Below are 16,954 nucleotides of genomic sequence, written 5' to 3'. Positions count from 1 at the left end.
GATGTTATTGAAAGTACATTTATCACCATTTAAACTATTTAAGCAATAAATGCATCTAAAAATTTGCTCGGTTCCTCTGCTGCTTGTTTCTTTCAGATCCGGAAACATATTTCTTTAGTGACCTCACAAACTCAAAGGTCACACAGCTGAAGTCTACAGATGTACATTCAAGTAATTATTTTTTTTACCAATATTGAACTGTTTGTCAATTAATTACATTGGAACAAAGAGAGATTTGAAAATGAAATGCAACTTTCCTGTATTAATACTTTGAGAGGATGAAAGCTGGAGATTTGCTGAAAACAACAAAGATGAGTTTACTGTAGCTTTATTATGTACCGATTGTTATTTAGATGTTTTTGCACAATGAAAGTAGCACATTGAACCAATTGAATAACATTCAGTGAATATGCAGGCTACTTGGGAGCCACTAGTGCTGTGTCATAGCATTAGTGCGCCTCTGACAAGGAACTATTTGGGATCTTGTGTTTAGCCAAAGCAGCAGAATATGTTTGACATGAGATTACATGGAGCCTAGCAACATGTCACATCAACAATGTGGGATCTCACGTGGGGCTACTTGAAGACAACGGATTGTGTCTGGCTCAGGGATACTTAGCGCATAACAACATTCCATAGAAATGGTGTGAGTCTGGCTCAGAGACCATGGGATCTTAGCAACACAACAAACCAGCAGAGTATGTCTATCTGAAGATGTTTGCAGCTTAACAATGTGCCAAAACATTAGTGTGTATGTGACCACATCACCTGGCACTATTTCATGTGGAAAATGCTCCATTTCCACAAATGCCCACATAAAAAGTCCTTTTACAAGGGAACATTTGGACAGGTCATTCAGGCTATTAGTATTTCCTGATGTTTCAGGGGCTAATTAGAGTACTACACATTCATCCACAGGCTACAGAAAGAGTTTCGTTCCTGACCTGACTTCCATTGCCCAACTGTAGCCCTGCCAATCATGGTTTATGAGGCCAACTCCCTGGTAGAGTATTTTGGGTGTTTCCCAGGTGGCTGTGCAGTATCCTCGATTATGGTGTTAAATGTACGTTCTATGAATTCTTGAAGCAACTGGAAGTTTGACGCTTCTGGCATTTTCAGTCTTAAACTCCAATGGAATTCTTTTGCAGGTTTAGTTTAGATAGAATGGCATGGTTTATGAATGTAGCTCATACTTGAAAACATTTTCTTGCATGCATACTCTCTTTCTTCTATTATTAACATGACAAGGAATGTTGTTTGAAGTTGCTAAGTAAACATGCTGAGGCACCATAGAACGTGAATGATGCAGAATGCTTTTTGCGCTGCCTAACTCTCTGTCTGCAATCTCTTCCCTTTCCCTCCTCTTCTCTCTTCCCCCAACTCATGCTGCTTTTACACCCTCCCCCTTCCTCCTCCACATTGCACAGGCTGTCGTTTCATGACCTAGCATTATTAAAATTGCACTTATCGATCATTCTTGCCAGGAATGCCATCGCCTACTACACTAAAGAAGTCAGAGAAGTCTGGTTTCAGCAGTCCCACGCCTTCGCAGACCTCCTCCCCTCGAACGGCATTTACACATCATCATCGGCCTGTGATCACAGCACCCAGAGGTGAGGCACGGCCGCTGAGAGCCCTTCCCTGTAGCTCCTACTAAAGAGTATAGGGTCTTGGCCAAATAACATGTAGTTTGGTGCCTTGAATTACTGCTAGTATAGAAAATAAAAGCTCTAGGAAAGAATTCCTTGTGTGCATTGTGGGTTATAAATCCCTAGAAGCGGTGTTTATTTTCAGCCTGGTTGTAGAATAAGAGGGAAAAGACTCATATTGGTGACTTCTTTTAAGTTTTTAAATAATTTCAAAGTTCAGTGGTTTTGTTAACGGCTGGTTGCTACCCATGTTTTCTGTCAATTCAGTGATTTTTTTTTAAAAATCAGCTTTTTTATTCGAGCTATATATAAAACCCCTTTCAATTACTTCATTATATGTGCCTATTGTAATTTGCTGTGTCTAGTTGTTGTAATAATTAATGACACATGTCTCAGCTGGACCATTTTCCCATCTAATCTCCTTTCATCTTGTTACTAAAATTAAGAAATTACAAAATTGCTCAAAGATAAGTGACTATCTGCTGAATACATTTGAGCTTTCGACATTATGGAATGTCCAATTATCTTATATGTACAACTTCAGCAATTAATGATGAATAAATGCACATTTTTCCAAAGTTGGATTAAAAATGAAATCTCTGCCTTATATCGAATTCGACTCAGCTTTCTAGGATTCTTGATGCAAAACCACCGCTGAATTGAACAAAAATCAATACAGGTGAACTTCAGATGCCGTACGTTCTGAAAATGCCAGAGAGCATTTCATAGAATCTTTCATCATAGAATTTACAGTGCAGAAAGAGGCCATTTGGCCCATCGAGTCTGCACCGGCTCTTGGAAAGAGCAGCCTACCTAAGGTCAACACCTCCACCCTATCCCCATAACCCAGCAACCCCATCCAACACTAAGGGCAATTTTGGACACTAAGGGCAATTTATCATGGCCAATCCACCTAACCTGCACATCTTTGGACTGTGGGAGGAAACCGGAGCACCCGGAGGAAACCCACGCACACACGGGGAGAACGTGTAGACTCCGCACAGACAGTGACCCAAGCCGGAATCGAACCTGGGACCCTGGAGCTGTGAAGCAATTGTGCTATCCACAATGCTACCGTGCTGCCCATTTCTTGGGGCTAACAAGAATAATCAAAGTAAATTGCCATAACCCATGCTTTATTGCCCTTTTTGGTTTTCATAAGTGTGGCTTTCGAAGCAACTTTGATTTTCATAAACTTGACAGTGAATAGCTATTTCCACCAGCAGAATGAAAGATTCCAGCTACTATCCCTGTCCCTACAGTTAGTTTCAACATATGTGCACAAAACAAGTTGGAACTCAACATAGTTCTTATCCTTAAATGGAGTGAGGGAGACGGATAGGTTTTAGTGCTGTACATACATCTGCCAATAAAAATTGGATAGTGATGGTTAATAGTGAATCATGGCTTCAGAACTGCATGAAAGGATCAGAGCTCCACTGGACTCTATTGTCCTCCACTGGCATGTTTCCTTCAAGACCTATTGGTGATGCCGATGGGTGTCTGTTGTTACGTGATCCTCTACTAATTCATTCTTCCACTATAGCTGCTGTTGTCTTCAAAAGGTTATACATTTAATGTAGAAGTAAGTTCTTAACAAGAGTTGTGCTAGGGAAGTGTTAGGATTTATGTTTTTAACCTATTGTTCTTCACACAGTAGGTTCTCATTCTTGGATGCATCATCTAACAGCATTGTATGAAAGCCTGTCATTTCCCTAAAGAGAGAAAGGAAGGAAAAGTTGGAGTAACCTTAGACTATCTTATGCACCACCTGGAGGACCTTTATGCTGCATCATAGGCAGAGGTTTGGGAGAAAACTATCTCAAAAATAGATGAATAGGGAATGAAGGAATCACTGATGAGAATAAAGGTATTTTTCCACAGGCAGGACACAGTTACATTTACACAAATGTTCTACAATCCAATTATCCTCAACAGAAACAATTCTCCCTGACTTCAAAAAGACTTATTGAAGTTAAAACAAATGTCAATGGGGGTGGGATTGGACCTTGAAAGTGTGAAACCACAGGGGGTCATATGTATCATAAGTACAACAGTGGAGATAGTAAATCCATTGGTTATAATATTCTGAAATTCCTTGGATGCAGGAAAGGTTTCAGTGGATTGAAAAAATGCTAATGTAACACCCTTATTCAAAAAGGGAGGGAGGCAGAATGTGAGAAACTATAGACCAGTTAGTTTAACACCTGTTGTTGGGAAATTGTTAGAATCCATTATTAAGGAAGTAATAACAGGACAGTTAGAAAGTCAAAATACAATCCATCAGAGTCATCATGGTTTTATGAAGGGTTTGACTAATTTGCTAGAGTTCTTCAATGTATCAAGCCAAATAGATAATGGACATCCTGTAGATATAGTATATCTGGACTTCCAGAAGGCATTTAATAAGGTGCTGCAGAAGGTAAGATCACATGGGATTAGGAGTAATTTATTAGCTTGGACAGAGAACTGGTTAACTGACAGAAAGTAGAGAGTCGGGATAAATGGGTTTTCTGCTGGTTAGCAAGATGTAACTGGTGGGGTGCCACAGGGTTTGGTCCTCGGGCCCCAACTATGTGCAGTGTATATTAATGACCTGGATGTAGGAATTGTAGGTACTATAGCCAGATTTGCAGATGACACTAAAATAGGTGGGATAGTAAGTTTCCAGCTGCAATGGGACGGCCCCATTACCCGCATGCCTGACACAAGACTCCCGAAACAAGTGCTCCGCAATGGCAAGCGATCAATAGGAGGGCAGAGGAAACGCTTCAAGGAAATTCTGAAAGCCTCCCGAAATAAATGCAACATTCCCCTCAACACGTGTGAATCGCTTGCCTTAGAACTCAAACTGAAGAAGAAGCACCCGCAAAGGTGCCAATTACCTTAAGCGTTGCAGGGTGGAGCATGTGGAAGTCAAGCTTAAACAGCGGAAAGAGAGCACAGAATCCAGAGCATCCTACCCACCTCATCAAACACAACCTGCCAAACCTGTGGCAGAGTCTGCGCATTATGGATTGGACTATTCGACCACTGCAGAACCCACCTCCCTGGTGTGGAAGTAAGTTGCAATGAATAAATATGAAATTTACAAATGGATATAGAAAGGTTAGGTGAGTGGGCCAAAATTTGGCAGATGGAGTTTAACATGGATAAGTGTGAGGTTATCCATTTTGGTTGTAAAAATGGAAAGGCAACTTTTATCTAAATGTAGAGAAACTTCAGAGTGTTTCGGTGCAGAGGAATTTGTGTGCTCGCGTGCTTGAATCTCAGAAAACTAGTATGCAGGTATAGCAGTTAATAAGGAAGGCAAATGGAATTTTGGCCATTATAACTAAAGGTATAGAGTAGGGAAGTATTGTTGCAACTGCATTGATGAGACCGCAGCTGGAGTACTGTGTACAGTTTTGGTCCCCTTATTTGAGGGATGCAGTTGCATTAGAAGCAGTTCAGAGGAGGTTCACTTGATTGATTCCTGAGATGAAGAGTTTGTCTTATGAAGAGAGATTAAGCAGTTTAGGCCTATACTCTATCGAGTTTAGAAGAATGAGAGGAGATCTAATTGGTTTTAAGATGACAAAAGGTCTTGGCAAAGTAGAAGTAGGGCAGATGCTTCCACTTGTGGGACTATCTAAAACAAGAGGTCATAGTTATAGGATAGTAGATTTAAAACATAAATGAGGATAAATTACTTCTCTCAAAGAGTCATGAATCTGTGGAATTCACTACCTCAGAATGCAGTGGATGCTGGGATTTAGTGGTCACAGAGGAGTCAGGTACGAGAGTATAACGAAAACTATTTATTGTTTAAGCAAACCATTTACAGGTCACAATCCAGGTCCCAGCCGGAACCTCTCTGCCTCGGCTCCTAACTGGGCCAGCTTTACGTCCGTAATCAATACCCTGCTGATGGGGCCCCGCCCTTCATTGGGGGAGGTGGTATTCCACGAGGCTTATGGGGAGGCTAATTGATCCCTCCTCGTCGGTCTCGTGAGGGATCCTAATATTAGTAGAATCCTAATATGTATGTATGTTGATCAATAACATTCTTTCCTTGGCAGATTTAATGAATGGTCTTTAAATTGTCATTTAACAGATATAGCGATACTCTACTTTCCACAACCAAGGAACAAAGTGTCTAAATTTAGTTTATTATGTGTTTTGAATTGATGTTTAAATGAAGTATTAAATTCAGTGAGGATTGAGCTACCTTCCCTCAATCTAAAGCTATTTCATAGCTATTGTACAGTAGGAAGATAGGAGATGTTTGAAAGAAAAGTAACCTAATACAAACACTTTAAAAAGAAAATCCTGTCTGAAAACAATCTAGGCTGAGTTTTGCATATATTTAGGTGTCAAGGTACATAAATGTAATTATTCATCTGGACCTAAAATCAAACCTTTATACACAGATCATTAGTCATAGCCTCTTAATCAATTAGTTCTGCAACTGTCGTAACAAATGACAGATCTTAAGTACTCCCTAAGCATTTCAATCCGCAAACAGTTTTATCTTCAGCCCTTGCCAAGTTTCTGAGTTCTGCTGCATTCTTGAATTGCAAAATCTTTATATTTCCTTTGATCCACAATTAAATTACGCACTTTGTCAATACTTTGTTTTGATACCAATAACCCACCTTCTGGAGTTGTTGAGAACACCATGTTACTTTGGAGGCTGAAGTTCAATTTATCTTTTTGCTGTGATGATTTGCAACTTTGGGCTGCACAAGGTTTGGGATGATTTGTTGCTCAAACGAGGGCAAAGCTTATTTAATTTTGCTTTCACATCGAGTGATCTGAAAAGCAGCAGAGTGACTGTCTGGATGAGGCAAAGCCAGACACCATTCCACCAAATAGCTTTTTTTTGAAGGAGTGTGGATAAAGAGAGAAAACCATCTTTTCAAAAGGTGACTCTTTGATCAGCAAAGATCTAAGATTTTTGATTGTTTTCAAGCTTGCAGTTGACAGGAAAATTCCTTCCAGCAGCAATAATGCAACTTTTCAGTTGCCAGTAGTAATAAAAATGAGATACCATGATGCTATGGGCATATGAATGCTCGTGCAAAGGACGTGGATACAAGGGGAGGTTGTGCTGGATCAATCCATTGATCTTTCAGATGAGTTTTCTTCATGTTCATCCCCCTCTGCTGTCTCTTTTCCTTTTGTTTACTGCTACCACAAGTGAGGTTCGGCCTAGCCGATCTTACTCCATCATCACTGAAACGCTCTTCCCTGGATTTTGCAACATGTAGTCTGCAATCAAGACCAGCTCTCAATGGAACAAGAATCCAATGGTGTATAGAGCAATTTTAAAAATAAGATTGATTGCTCGCAAAATTTTAATTTGATAGCGTACTGGGTTTCACAATGGGTTAGCACAATGCAAATGTTTTGATGCTGACTGTAAGTGTACATTACATGAACTAGCTGGTAGTCTTAATTTCTTTGTTATGGGACCCACATCATACAATGTTAAGCATCGAATAGCACTGCATAGGCTGTCTGATGTGAAAAATGAAACATCAAATTATGCAGTATTTTTCTGATGAGCAGGATAAATCACATTGTTGTGCACACCAACATGTAGAGTCCACTAAGCAGACATTACAGTTGATGTGTTGGGTGTTCTGGATCACATACAGGTCACCAACACTTGAGGTAGTGTAACACTATTTTATTAAAAGGTTAACTATTTAAACATACTTGAACTGTGGGTAAATACGATACCAGCTTTAACTAAAGACCTTTGCCTTGTCCTAACCAGTTGATGCACTCAGCACATGGTGAATGTCTGTGTTGCAGGCTGTGAGCTCTGTGCTCCTAGCTAGCTGCTACTTGAATGAGCGGGAACTCTGATGTCCCCTGACTTTATAGTGCGTGTGCTCTCACTTGTGATTGGCTACGGTATTGTGTATGTTGATTGGTCCCACTGTGTGTCCATCAGTGTGTGTCTGCACCATGATATACTGGTGTATATTATGACATCCCCCCTTTTATATAAAGAAAATGTGCCTGCGTGACAATAAATAGTGTGTGGTGAATGTTCTTGACTATGTGTGTGCGAAATATTTACAGGACTATGTACATAAAACTAAGCTATTTACATGGGAAGGTGCCTGGTGCAGAAAAAAACATTGTGTCACACAAATAACGAGATGAACACTATATACAAACCACTTGAACGATTAAACAGAAGAACAGAACAGACCAGAGAGTTCATTAGTGCAAAGTTCACAAATTAAGTCTCTGAGGTGGGCGACGAATTCTGGTTGACCGCCTCAAAGGTGGGTCAGGAGTTACCAGCTGAGGAGCGGGCTGGACTGCGTCAGAGTGAGGAGGATGCAGAGTAACCGGAATCTCTGCAAAGTCCAGGTCAGGGGCAACAGGAGGGCGTGGCACTGGCGGAGGATCACGTAGCGAGCACAGAACGAGACGAAGGGCACGCCAATTACGGCGCAGAATGGAACCATCCAGTAGACGAACCAGGAACGAGCGGGGAGCCACCTGCCGAAGAACCACAGCAGTTGCAGACCAGCCACCATCCGGAAGATGGATGCGGACATTGTCACCTGGAGCCAGAGCAGGGAAATCAGCTGCACGGGCGACATGAGCCACCTTGTGCTGTGCACGAGACAGTTGCATTCGTTGAAGGACCGGAACGTGGTCGAGGTCTGGGACGTGAATGGACGGCACCATTGTCCTCTGGGTGCGACCCATGAGCAGCTGGGCTGGCGACAGGCCAGTGGACAGTGGGGCCGAGCGATAGGCCAGCAGGGCAAGGTAGAAGTCGGATCCCGCATCGGCAGCCTTGCAGAGGAGCCGTTTGACTATGTGGACGCCCTCCGCTTTGCCATTGGATTGGGGGTACAGGGGACTGGATGTCACATGCACAAAGTTGTACCTCCTGGCAAAGTTGGACCATTCCTGGCTTGCGAAGCAGGGGCCATTGTCCGACATCACAGTGAGTGGGATGCCGTGACAAGCAAAGGTGTCCTCACAGGCACGGATGACTGCAGATGATGTGATGTCGTGCAAACGTACCACCTCCGGGTAGTTTGAAAAATAGTCCACAATCAGAACATAGTCCCTGCGCGTGGAACAGGTTGATGCCGACCTTGGACCAAGGGGACGTGACCAACTCATGGGGCTGTAGGGTCTCACGTGGTTGGGCCGGCTGGAACCGCAGACAGGTGGGGCAGTTGAGCACTGTGTTGGCGATGTCGTCATTGATGCCGGGCCAGTACACTGCCTCCCGGGCCCGTCGGCGGAACAGCTCCACGCCAAGATGGCCCTCATGTAGCTGTTCCAAGATGAGCTGGCGCATGCTGTGCGGGATAACAATGCGGTCCAGCTTCAGGAGGACACCATCGACTACCGCCAGATCGTCTTTGATGTTGTAGAACTGCGGGCATTGGCCCTTGAGCCACCTGTCTGTTAGGTGGCGCATGACACGCTGTAGCAGGGGGTCAGCCGCCGTCTCGCGGCGAATTTGGACGAGGCGTTCATCCTTGGCCGGTAGATTGGAGGACACGAAGGCCAAATGGGCGTCAACCTGGCAGACGAATCCCGCTGGGTCACACGGGGTGTTGACTTACTGGAAGAGCGTCGGCTATGATCAGGCCTTTGCCCGGGGTGTATACGAGCTGAAAGTCGTATCGCCGGAGTTTGAGCAGAATGCGCTGGAGGCGAGGCGTCAAGTCGTTCAAGACTTTATGTATTATATTGACCAGCGGGCGATGGTCGGTCTCGACGGTGAATTGGGGAAGGCCGTACACATAATCATGAAATTTGACGACACCGGTCAACAGGCCCAGGCACTCCTTTTCTATCCGCGTAGCGCTGTTCTGTGGGGGTCATGGCGCGTGACGCATATGCAACGGGGGGCCCATGATGAGGCCTCATCGCGTTGCAGGAGCACTGCCCCAATGCCAGATTGGCTGGCATCGGTCAAAATTTTTGTCTCTTTTGCTGGATCAAAAAGGGCCAATACCGGGGCCGTGGTAAGTTTGGTTTTAAGTTCTGTCCATTCGCTCTCCTGGGCAGGAAGCCATTGGAAGTCTGTCGTCTTCCTGATCAGGCTCCTGAGAGCTGTGGTATGAGAGGCGAGGTTAGGGATGAACTTCCCTAGGAAGTTGACCATGCCCCGAAATCGGAGGACCGCCTTCTTGTCCTCTGGCTTTTTCATGGCTGTGATGGCAGCCACCTTGTCCGCGTCTGTCCACACACCCAACTGGGAGATGTGGTCCCCTAGGAACTTGAGTTCCATCTGGCCGAAGGAGCATTTGGCTCTGTTGAGGCGTAGGCCCTGTTCCCGTATGCGTTTGAACACACGCTGGAGGCGAATGATATGCTCCTGCAAATGATTATGTCGTCAACATAGACGCGAACACCTTCAATGCCTTCCATCATTTGTTCCATGATCCTGTGGAATACTTCTGACGCCGATATGATCCCAAACGGCATCCTGTTGTAACAATATCTGTCAAAAGGGGTGTTAAAGGTACACAGTTTCCTGCTGAATCTGTCTAGTTGAATTTGCCAGAATCCTTTCGAGGCGTCAAGTTTGGTGACGAGCTTGGCCCGAGCCATCTCGCATGTGATGTCTTCGTGCTTGGGGATTGGGTAATGCTCCCTCATTATGTTGCGATTCAGATCCTTTGGATGAATGCAGATTCTGAGCTCGCCGGAAGGCTTCTTTACGCACACCATGGAACTGACCCAGTCGGTTGGTTCCGTAACTCTGGAGATCACTCTTTGGTCTTGGAGGTCCCGCACCTGCTGCTTGAGGTAGTCCTTGAGGAGTGCTGGGAATCTGCGAGGTGCATGCACCACAGGCGTGGCGTTCGGTTTGAGTGTGATCTTGTAAGTATATGGGAGCGTGCCCATGCCTTCGAAGACGTCGCGGTGCTGGTCAATGATGGCGTTGAGTTGCGCCCTGAAGTCAGCATCCTGGAAGGCAGACGTGTCATCAGGAGAGAGAAAGTGAACTCTTTGAACGAGGTTTAGCAATTTGCATGCCTGTGCGCCAAGCAGAGAGTCCTTCGAGGAGCCCACGATCTCGAAAGGAAGGATGGCTTTTCGTGACTTGTGCTTCACTTTGAGTTGGCATGAGCTGGTAGCAGGAATGATGTTGCCATTGTAGTCCAATAGCTGGCGGGCCGATGGGAGAATGGTTGGTTTGACACGAAGGCTTTGGAAAGCAGACCACGCCATGAGATTGGCGGAGGCACCAGTGTCCAGGCGGAATCGTATTTGGGACCAGTTGACCAGGGTGGCACACCACTCATCGTCTGGATCGATGCTGTATACCGACAGCGGCTGGTGTCTTTGCTTCGGGGACAGCCTGTTTTTCGTTACGACACCGACTCGAAAAGGCGCCTTCGGGTCCTCTGTGTCACTGCTGTGTGGGAGGTCGGAATCGGACTCTGTGACCGTGGGTTGAATTGCCTGAACATTCCTGCGAGGCTGGCTGAAGCGATATGAATTGGAAGGCTGAGCTGCACGACAGCAGGCAGCATAGTGGCTAAGTCTTCCACATCGTAGGTATTGTCGAGATTTTGCGAGTCATTGTCGTTTTAAATGGGCGGAGCCACAGTTGCCGCACGTCGTGACGTCAGCACGTTCGCTGCAACACCGCGCGTGCGCGGTGCGGTCCTGCGTGGTGCACGCCTACGCATTACGTTCCTCCATGTCGCCGTTCCCTCGTTTGATGCGTACAAGTGCGGGAGTCCGCGAAAAGCGCGCGAAATGGCCACCCTCATCCAGGCTGAGGCCCTGGAGGTGTTCAGTTACTTGGACCCGTTCCGCCTCGTGGGGACCTTGCCGCGCCGTTTCAGCCGCTTGTATATGGGAGTACCGACTGGTGGCATTTTCATGTAGGACACAGGTCTCGATGGCGGTCGCTAGGGTGACTTGCTTTACTTTGAGGAGCTGCTGACATAGGGGGTCCGACTGAACACCGAAAACGATCTGGTCGCGTATCATGGAGTCGGAGGTGGGCCCGTAGCTGCAAGATTGCGCAAGGATGCGGGGGTGCGTTAAAAAGGATTGGAAAGGCTCGTCCTTACCCTGCAAACGCTGCTGGAACACGTAGCATTCAAAACTTTCATTCACCTCTACGCTGCAGTGAGTGTCAAATTTGAGGAGAACCGTCTTGAACTTCGTCTTGTCTTCGTCATCTGCAAAGGTGAGAGAGTTGAAAATATGGATGGCATGGTCCCCGGCCGTGGAGAGAAGAGCAATCTTTCTGGTGTCCGAGGAGCCCTCCCTGTCCGTGACTTCGAGGTAGAGCTGGAAGTGCTATTTGAAAATCTTCCAGTTGGCCCCGAGGTTGCCGGCGATGCGGAGCGGTGGCGGCAGGCTAATGTTGTCCTGATGAGCAGGATAAATCACATTGTTGTGCACACCAACATGTAGAGTCCACTAAGCAGATATTACAGTTTATGTGTTGGGTGTTCTGGATCACATACAGGTCACCAACACTTGAAGTAGTGCAACACTATTTTATTAAAAGGTTAACTATTTAAACATACTCGAACTGTGGGTAAATACGATACCAGCTTTAACTAAAGGCCTTTGCCTTGTCCGAACCAGTTGATGCACTCAGCACATGGTGAATGTCTGTGTTGCAGGCTGTGAGCTCTGTGCTCCTAGCTAGCTGCTACTCGAATGAGCGGGAACTCTGATGTCCCCTGTCTTTATAGTGCGTGTGCTCTCACTGGTGATTGGCTGCGGTATTGTGTATGTTGATTGGTCCCGCTGTGTGTCGATCAGTGTGTGCCTGTACCATGATATACTGGTGTATATTATGACAACAGTCTTTTATTAATATTTGTACCTTCAGGGAGACTAAGGTTTTTGTAAAGAGGACACTTTTATTGAATGCTCTTGCGCCTCCCACCTACAAACAATTTACACAAAACATTTTAAAGCTTAGAATTCTTGCATCCACATCTTTACCCACACATGCTTGATTCAGAAAACAAAGTAGCAAGACTGGGTAAACAAAAACAACTTTAAATGAGTAGTAGCCTGAACCTAACCCTTATTGCAGCATTCTCACTGGTTGATATTGATTAACCTGGAACAATCCAAGGATTAAACTTTGCTGATCTGCAAGTTTTTGGAGAAGCAGTGTATACATTTTAATACGTGTACATTTCTTTTCTTACATTTCTATTAATGGCTAATCTAAAAAGTTTCAATTGTTTAAGAAAATAAACTACAACAGCACTCTTTTCTTTTAAAGTTTTGGATTCCTCATAAACATCTGTATCTACATTTATTCTGAATAGAGCTACAGGGTATTGAATTTGCCTGTCTAACAGAAACAAGTGTGACTGATAATTTTTGAAAAATTACCATGTCTATTTTAGTACTCCTTACTGGTTTCTTCAAAAATTCAATGCAAGTGTGAAGTAAAGGGCAATATCTTTTTTGAGAAGCTCGTGAATTTTTCAAAATGATCATTTTGTAAAGGAAAACCCGAGCTTTAATTTTGAACTGATTTTAAACAGGTATCTTTAAATCCTCGTCACATATTTTACATGAATCGTGAAATAAGTAAGCTGAGAAATGCTGTCAGATTTGTGGCGACAAAATCTTCAAGACCTAAAATAGTCTGAGGAGGATCTGGAACCAGGGAGTGGGCTTGCCTCCTGTCAGTATGGTTCTCTAAGTAGAGCATTGACCTTTTGACTCCAGTAGCAATGTTGTGCTTGTGCATGCTTTTTGAGTCTAGATCTCCTGGTCATAAAAAACAGACTGAGATTGATGGATGTGGTTGGGCTTTTCACTTGTTTTTTTATATGTTTGTGAAACCTAAAAAAATCCTCAGCTGCTGTTTTAAAAAAAGCATTAAACTTCCTGTGCAGCTTTGTCTGAGCAGTTATCTCACACCTATGCAGTGTGTGAATCTGAGGAGAAAGAATGAGACTCCATCTTGCTTACGTTATGGCAATTTTAGCCACACTGCATAGTTTGAAACTCTTTGACAAAGAGCAACATTCATTTTGTCTTTCACATTTCCACAAAAGTGACATTCAAAAGATGGAAGCTGTGACAAAGCCCCCTAAATGCCTAATTTCTAGATTTTCTGGCCAGTGCAAATTATTTAAAAGTTAGCTTATAAAGTCTATGGTGCAAAATTATTTTCCTTATGTTATGATCCCAGTTGATGTTCTAACTGGATGGGAAGATCACAGAATGGAACGCTGGCTCAAAAAGCCGACGGCGGGTTTCTCCGTTTCAGAGACTAGGTGTTTACTCCAGGACAGAATCGGTAGACTTCTACAACAGCAAAATTCATGCTGTTCCTGGAGCAATTCATCAACCGTTAATGGGTTAGCCAAGGCGCCATGTGAAACACGATCGATTCCAATGAAAAGCGGTGTCGGATTCGCTGGGATCGAGATTGACAGTTGCGAGGCTGACAAGCTGCAGCCACATATTCCACTCGCAACCGACACTCATGCCAGCCAACAAGATAGCACTAGTTGCGATAGAGTACACCCGTCCCATTGATGGATCGACTGGGGCCAGAGGGTACCTAGGGGGTTGGTCTGTGCGGGGGGGGGGGGGGGGGAACCGTGGCACTAAGTTCACAGTGGTAAATCAGTAATGTGCGCAGCCACCCTGTTGCCTTGCAGGCTGCAGCAATGGTGTTCCATGCTAGTCTACCCCAATCCCACGGCCCACCCGCTGGCTGCCCTCCGCTACACCCCCCGACCCTGGCAGAAGCTTTCCGGCCAGTGGCACAACTGTCAGCACACTATAGCAAGGTTATACACTTTTCGTAACCCTTCTCCCTCATCGGTAATGGCAGCCGTTTCCCGATTTTTGAAACCACAAATGAAACACGCCATCGGTAATTTCTCCCGGCGGAGACAGAACATCGTGGAGACCCCGAAGAATACCGGGTCAGGCATGCTAATGGTATGTGGACCAGGTTTATTGTACGTGCGGAGTAGAATGCATTGACGCCTCTGTCGAGGTACCGGAGCGGCGCCGGCCTCTATTGTGGCCTCACGACCGATTCTCCTCACCTTTCCTGATTCCGGTTTCGGCCAACAGAGAATCCCACCCCATAACCTTTACTTTGGTTTATAGAATGTGGAGAAACAGAGTCACAGGACTGCTAATTAGTTTTAACAACAAGAAAAAAGCTAAACATGAAAAAATGGGATTATGATACAACTTTACTCCCTGCTTAGCTGAACAATTACACACAGGTTTGAAGATTTAACACGGATTACAAAGTACACCTTAAGCTACAATGGTCTCATTAATACAAAGTCCCTATTAAGCACAGAAGATGACTGGGCAAATACACTCTCCACTCTGTACCCCAAAATAATATTTAGGGTTGTCTCCTCAGAATCCCCCCAGACGATTGTCACATGAGACTCCTCCCAAAAGCGTGCTTTAAAATCTTCATTCACAATTATGCTTTCCTGTAGCAGTTTGAATTCTGAAATCCAGGCCAGGTTTTCCCAAATGACACTTTTAAACAAAGCTTGTACTCCACTTCCAACAGTAATTCCAGTCCAGGATTTTACACCAACCCCTTTAAGATTTAATTGGGCGTGATCTAACAAAAAACAAATCAGAGTCGCTTCTAGGCGGGATTAGCAGGGCTGTTCCCGGTGCTACAAGCGCCGGCTCGTCTTGTGCCGGGAACAGCCCCGCTATCTAACGGCACTCTGTTGCTATTTTGGGCCCCAGCAAAGAACACTCCCCAGAGGCTGCATTTCAGCATCATTTCCAGCACTGAAGAATTCCGACGAGCAGTGCTCCTCAGAGCAGGAAGAGATCGGAACGCCATTCCTAAATGATGTGCCAATCTCTTGACTCCCCAACGCGACCCTGAACCCCCCCCCCCCCCCCACACCCCAACTCTGTGTCTGATGGTGAGGCATGTGTCTTTCCTCCCGACAGGGAATCAGATACCAGGTTAAACTTATTTGGTGCAACAAACATGCGGCGTCAATTGGGAGGATATACACATGCATGGAGACTCCATGTGTCTTTTTCCCTTTCATTGCCAGATAGTGTGTTCGGCCCCATGAATGGAACATAGTGCTCACCTATAAGGTGTTTCCTGGGATGGGTGGGCTTGCACCCCACCTGACACAGGCAGGCCACCCTGGGCCCGATCCCCTGGCTCAGACAAAATGCAAGCCTGGCACTTTGACACTGACAGCCTTGCACCCTGGCAGTGCCTTGCCAGCCTGGGAGTGCCAACCTGGGCCCCCTGGCAGTGCCAGGGTGACACTGCCAGGATGGCAGTGCCAAGGTGCCCGGATGGTGCCAGGGTACCACCCTGCCCAGAGGCCAACCACCCGGGGACCCCTGATCACCATTCGTGGGAATCAGTGCTGAACAGCGCCCGGCTGGGGTGTCTTAGGCGAGGCCGATATATTCAGGGTGACCGTTAAATCTGGCGTCAGCACAGCTTAGTGGGTTTCTAAACACACTTAGCCATGCGAGACTGACCCTGTTTGATCCCACGAGGCGTAAAGGCCATTGGGAATCCGAGGGGAGACCTCTCCCAGAATCTACCGTCCCGCTCCGCTGTACAAACTACTGACAATTGCTTTAACTCTTGATTCCTAGACTATTTAAATGGCATCAGACATTTGATTTACCTTTGAAGCCTGCTGTCCCACTTTAAATTTGGTTACTGCAGTTTTGCTTTTAACTCTGAACACTTTGTTTTCTCTTTCTTGAATTCTTCTGAACTATACCTTAGTCTCTGTCCACTTAGCTCCAGTTGGCTTACCATGCTTTCTGTCCCAATTTCCTAGTTATCTGAATTGTTTTTTGTTTCTTAGGAGGTGTGCATCTTTGCAACTCCCGTGTCCTGTCCACTTTCGTCTGACAGATTTGAGAGAAGTTCACTCTGTAGTGTCCTGTCCCCAACTGCCCACAAATTAGCTAAACTAAAACTTAAAAGCTTCTCTCTCCTGCAAGACCCCAGTTGCTAAGAACCTGCATTCTTATGTATTTTATTCTTCATGTCATAGCCCTCTCTAAGCATAATAGAAACACAGTTGGAACTTAAAAAACCCCCACACATACAAATACCTTTGTCCAGCATGAATCTAATTATAGGTTTTACCCTTCCATGCACAGAAACATTAAGTTAAACACACTTGAAACTGTACCTTATTTTTAATGTTTACCAATATAAATATAAATGCCTTAAAACTTCCTTTGTTTTCCTAATACTTAACATGGAATGACAGGGTCAAGGACAGTAAAGTTATTCTATCAAAATACATGCAGTCGAAAAGTGACAAAATGAT

The 16,954-nt window shown here is 45.1% G+C and overlaps 1 protein-coding gene across 20 annotated transcripts in view; it reads left to right on the top strand.

The window, feature by feature from the left end:
- The window catches only part of nfia (nuclear factor I/A), a 1,116,080-nt gene that overhangs the window by 966,994 nt on the left and 132,132 nt on the right, over positions 1-16,954 (top strand). For 11 of the 20 annotated variants that reach the window (XM_072510961.1, XM_072510968.1, XM_072510960.1 and 8 more), the window contains 2 exons: positions 97-171; positions 1,485-1,613. The exons of 2 other annotated variants lie outside the window; for them this stretch is intronic. In XM_072510961.1, the coding sequence (XP_072367062.1) occupies positions 97-171; positions 1,485-1,613 (204 nt within the window). The remainder of the gene's footprint in view (positions 1-96; positions 172-1,484; positions 1,614-16,954) is intronic. 7 more of the 20 variants (XM_072510962.1, XM_072510971.1, XM_072510972.1 and 4 more) reach the window with 2 other exon arrangements.

Source organism: Scyliorhinus torazame, chromosome 7, assembly GCF_047496885.1.
Source record: "Scyliorhinus torazame isolate Kashiwa2021f chromosome 7, sScyTor2.1, whole genome shotgun sequence".
Lineage (NCBI taxonomy): Eukaryota > Metazoa > Chordata > Chondrichthyes > Carcharhiniformes > Scyliorhinidae > Scyliorhinus > Scyliorhinus torazame.
The sequence above is the reverse complement of the archived record's forward strand: the minus strand, read 5'-3'. Positions and strand labels throughout refer to the sequence as shown.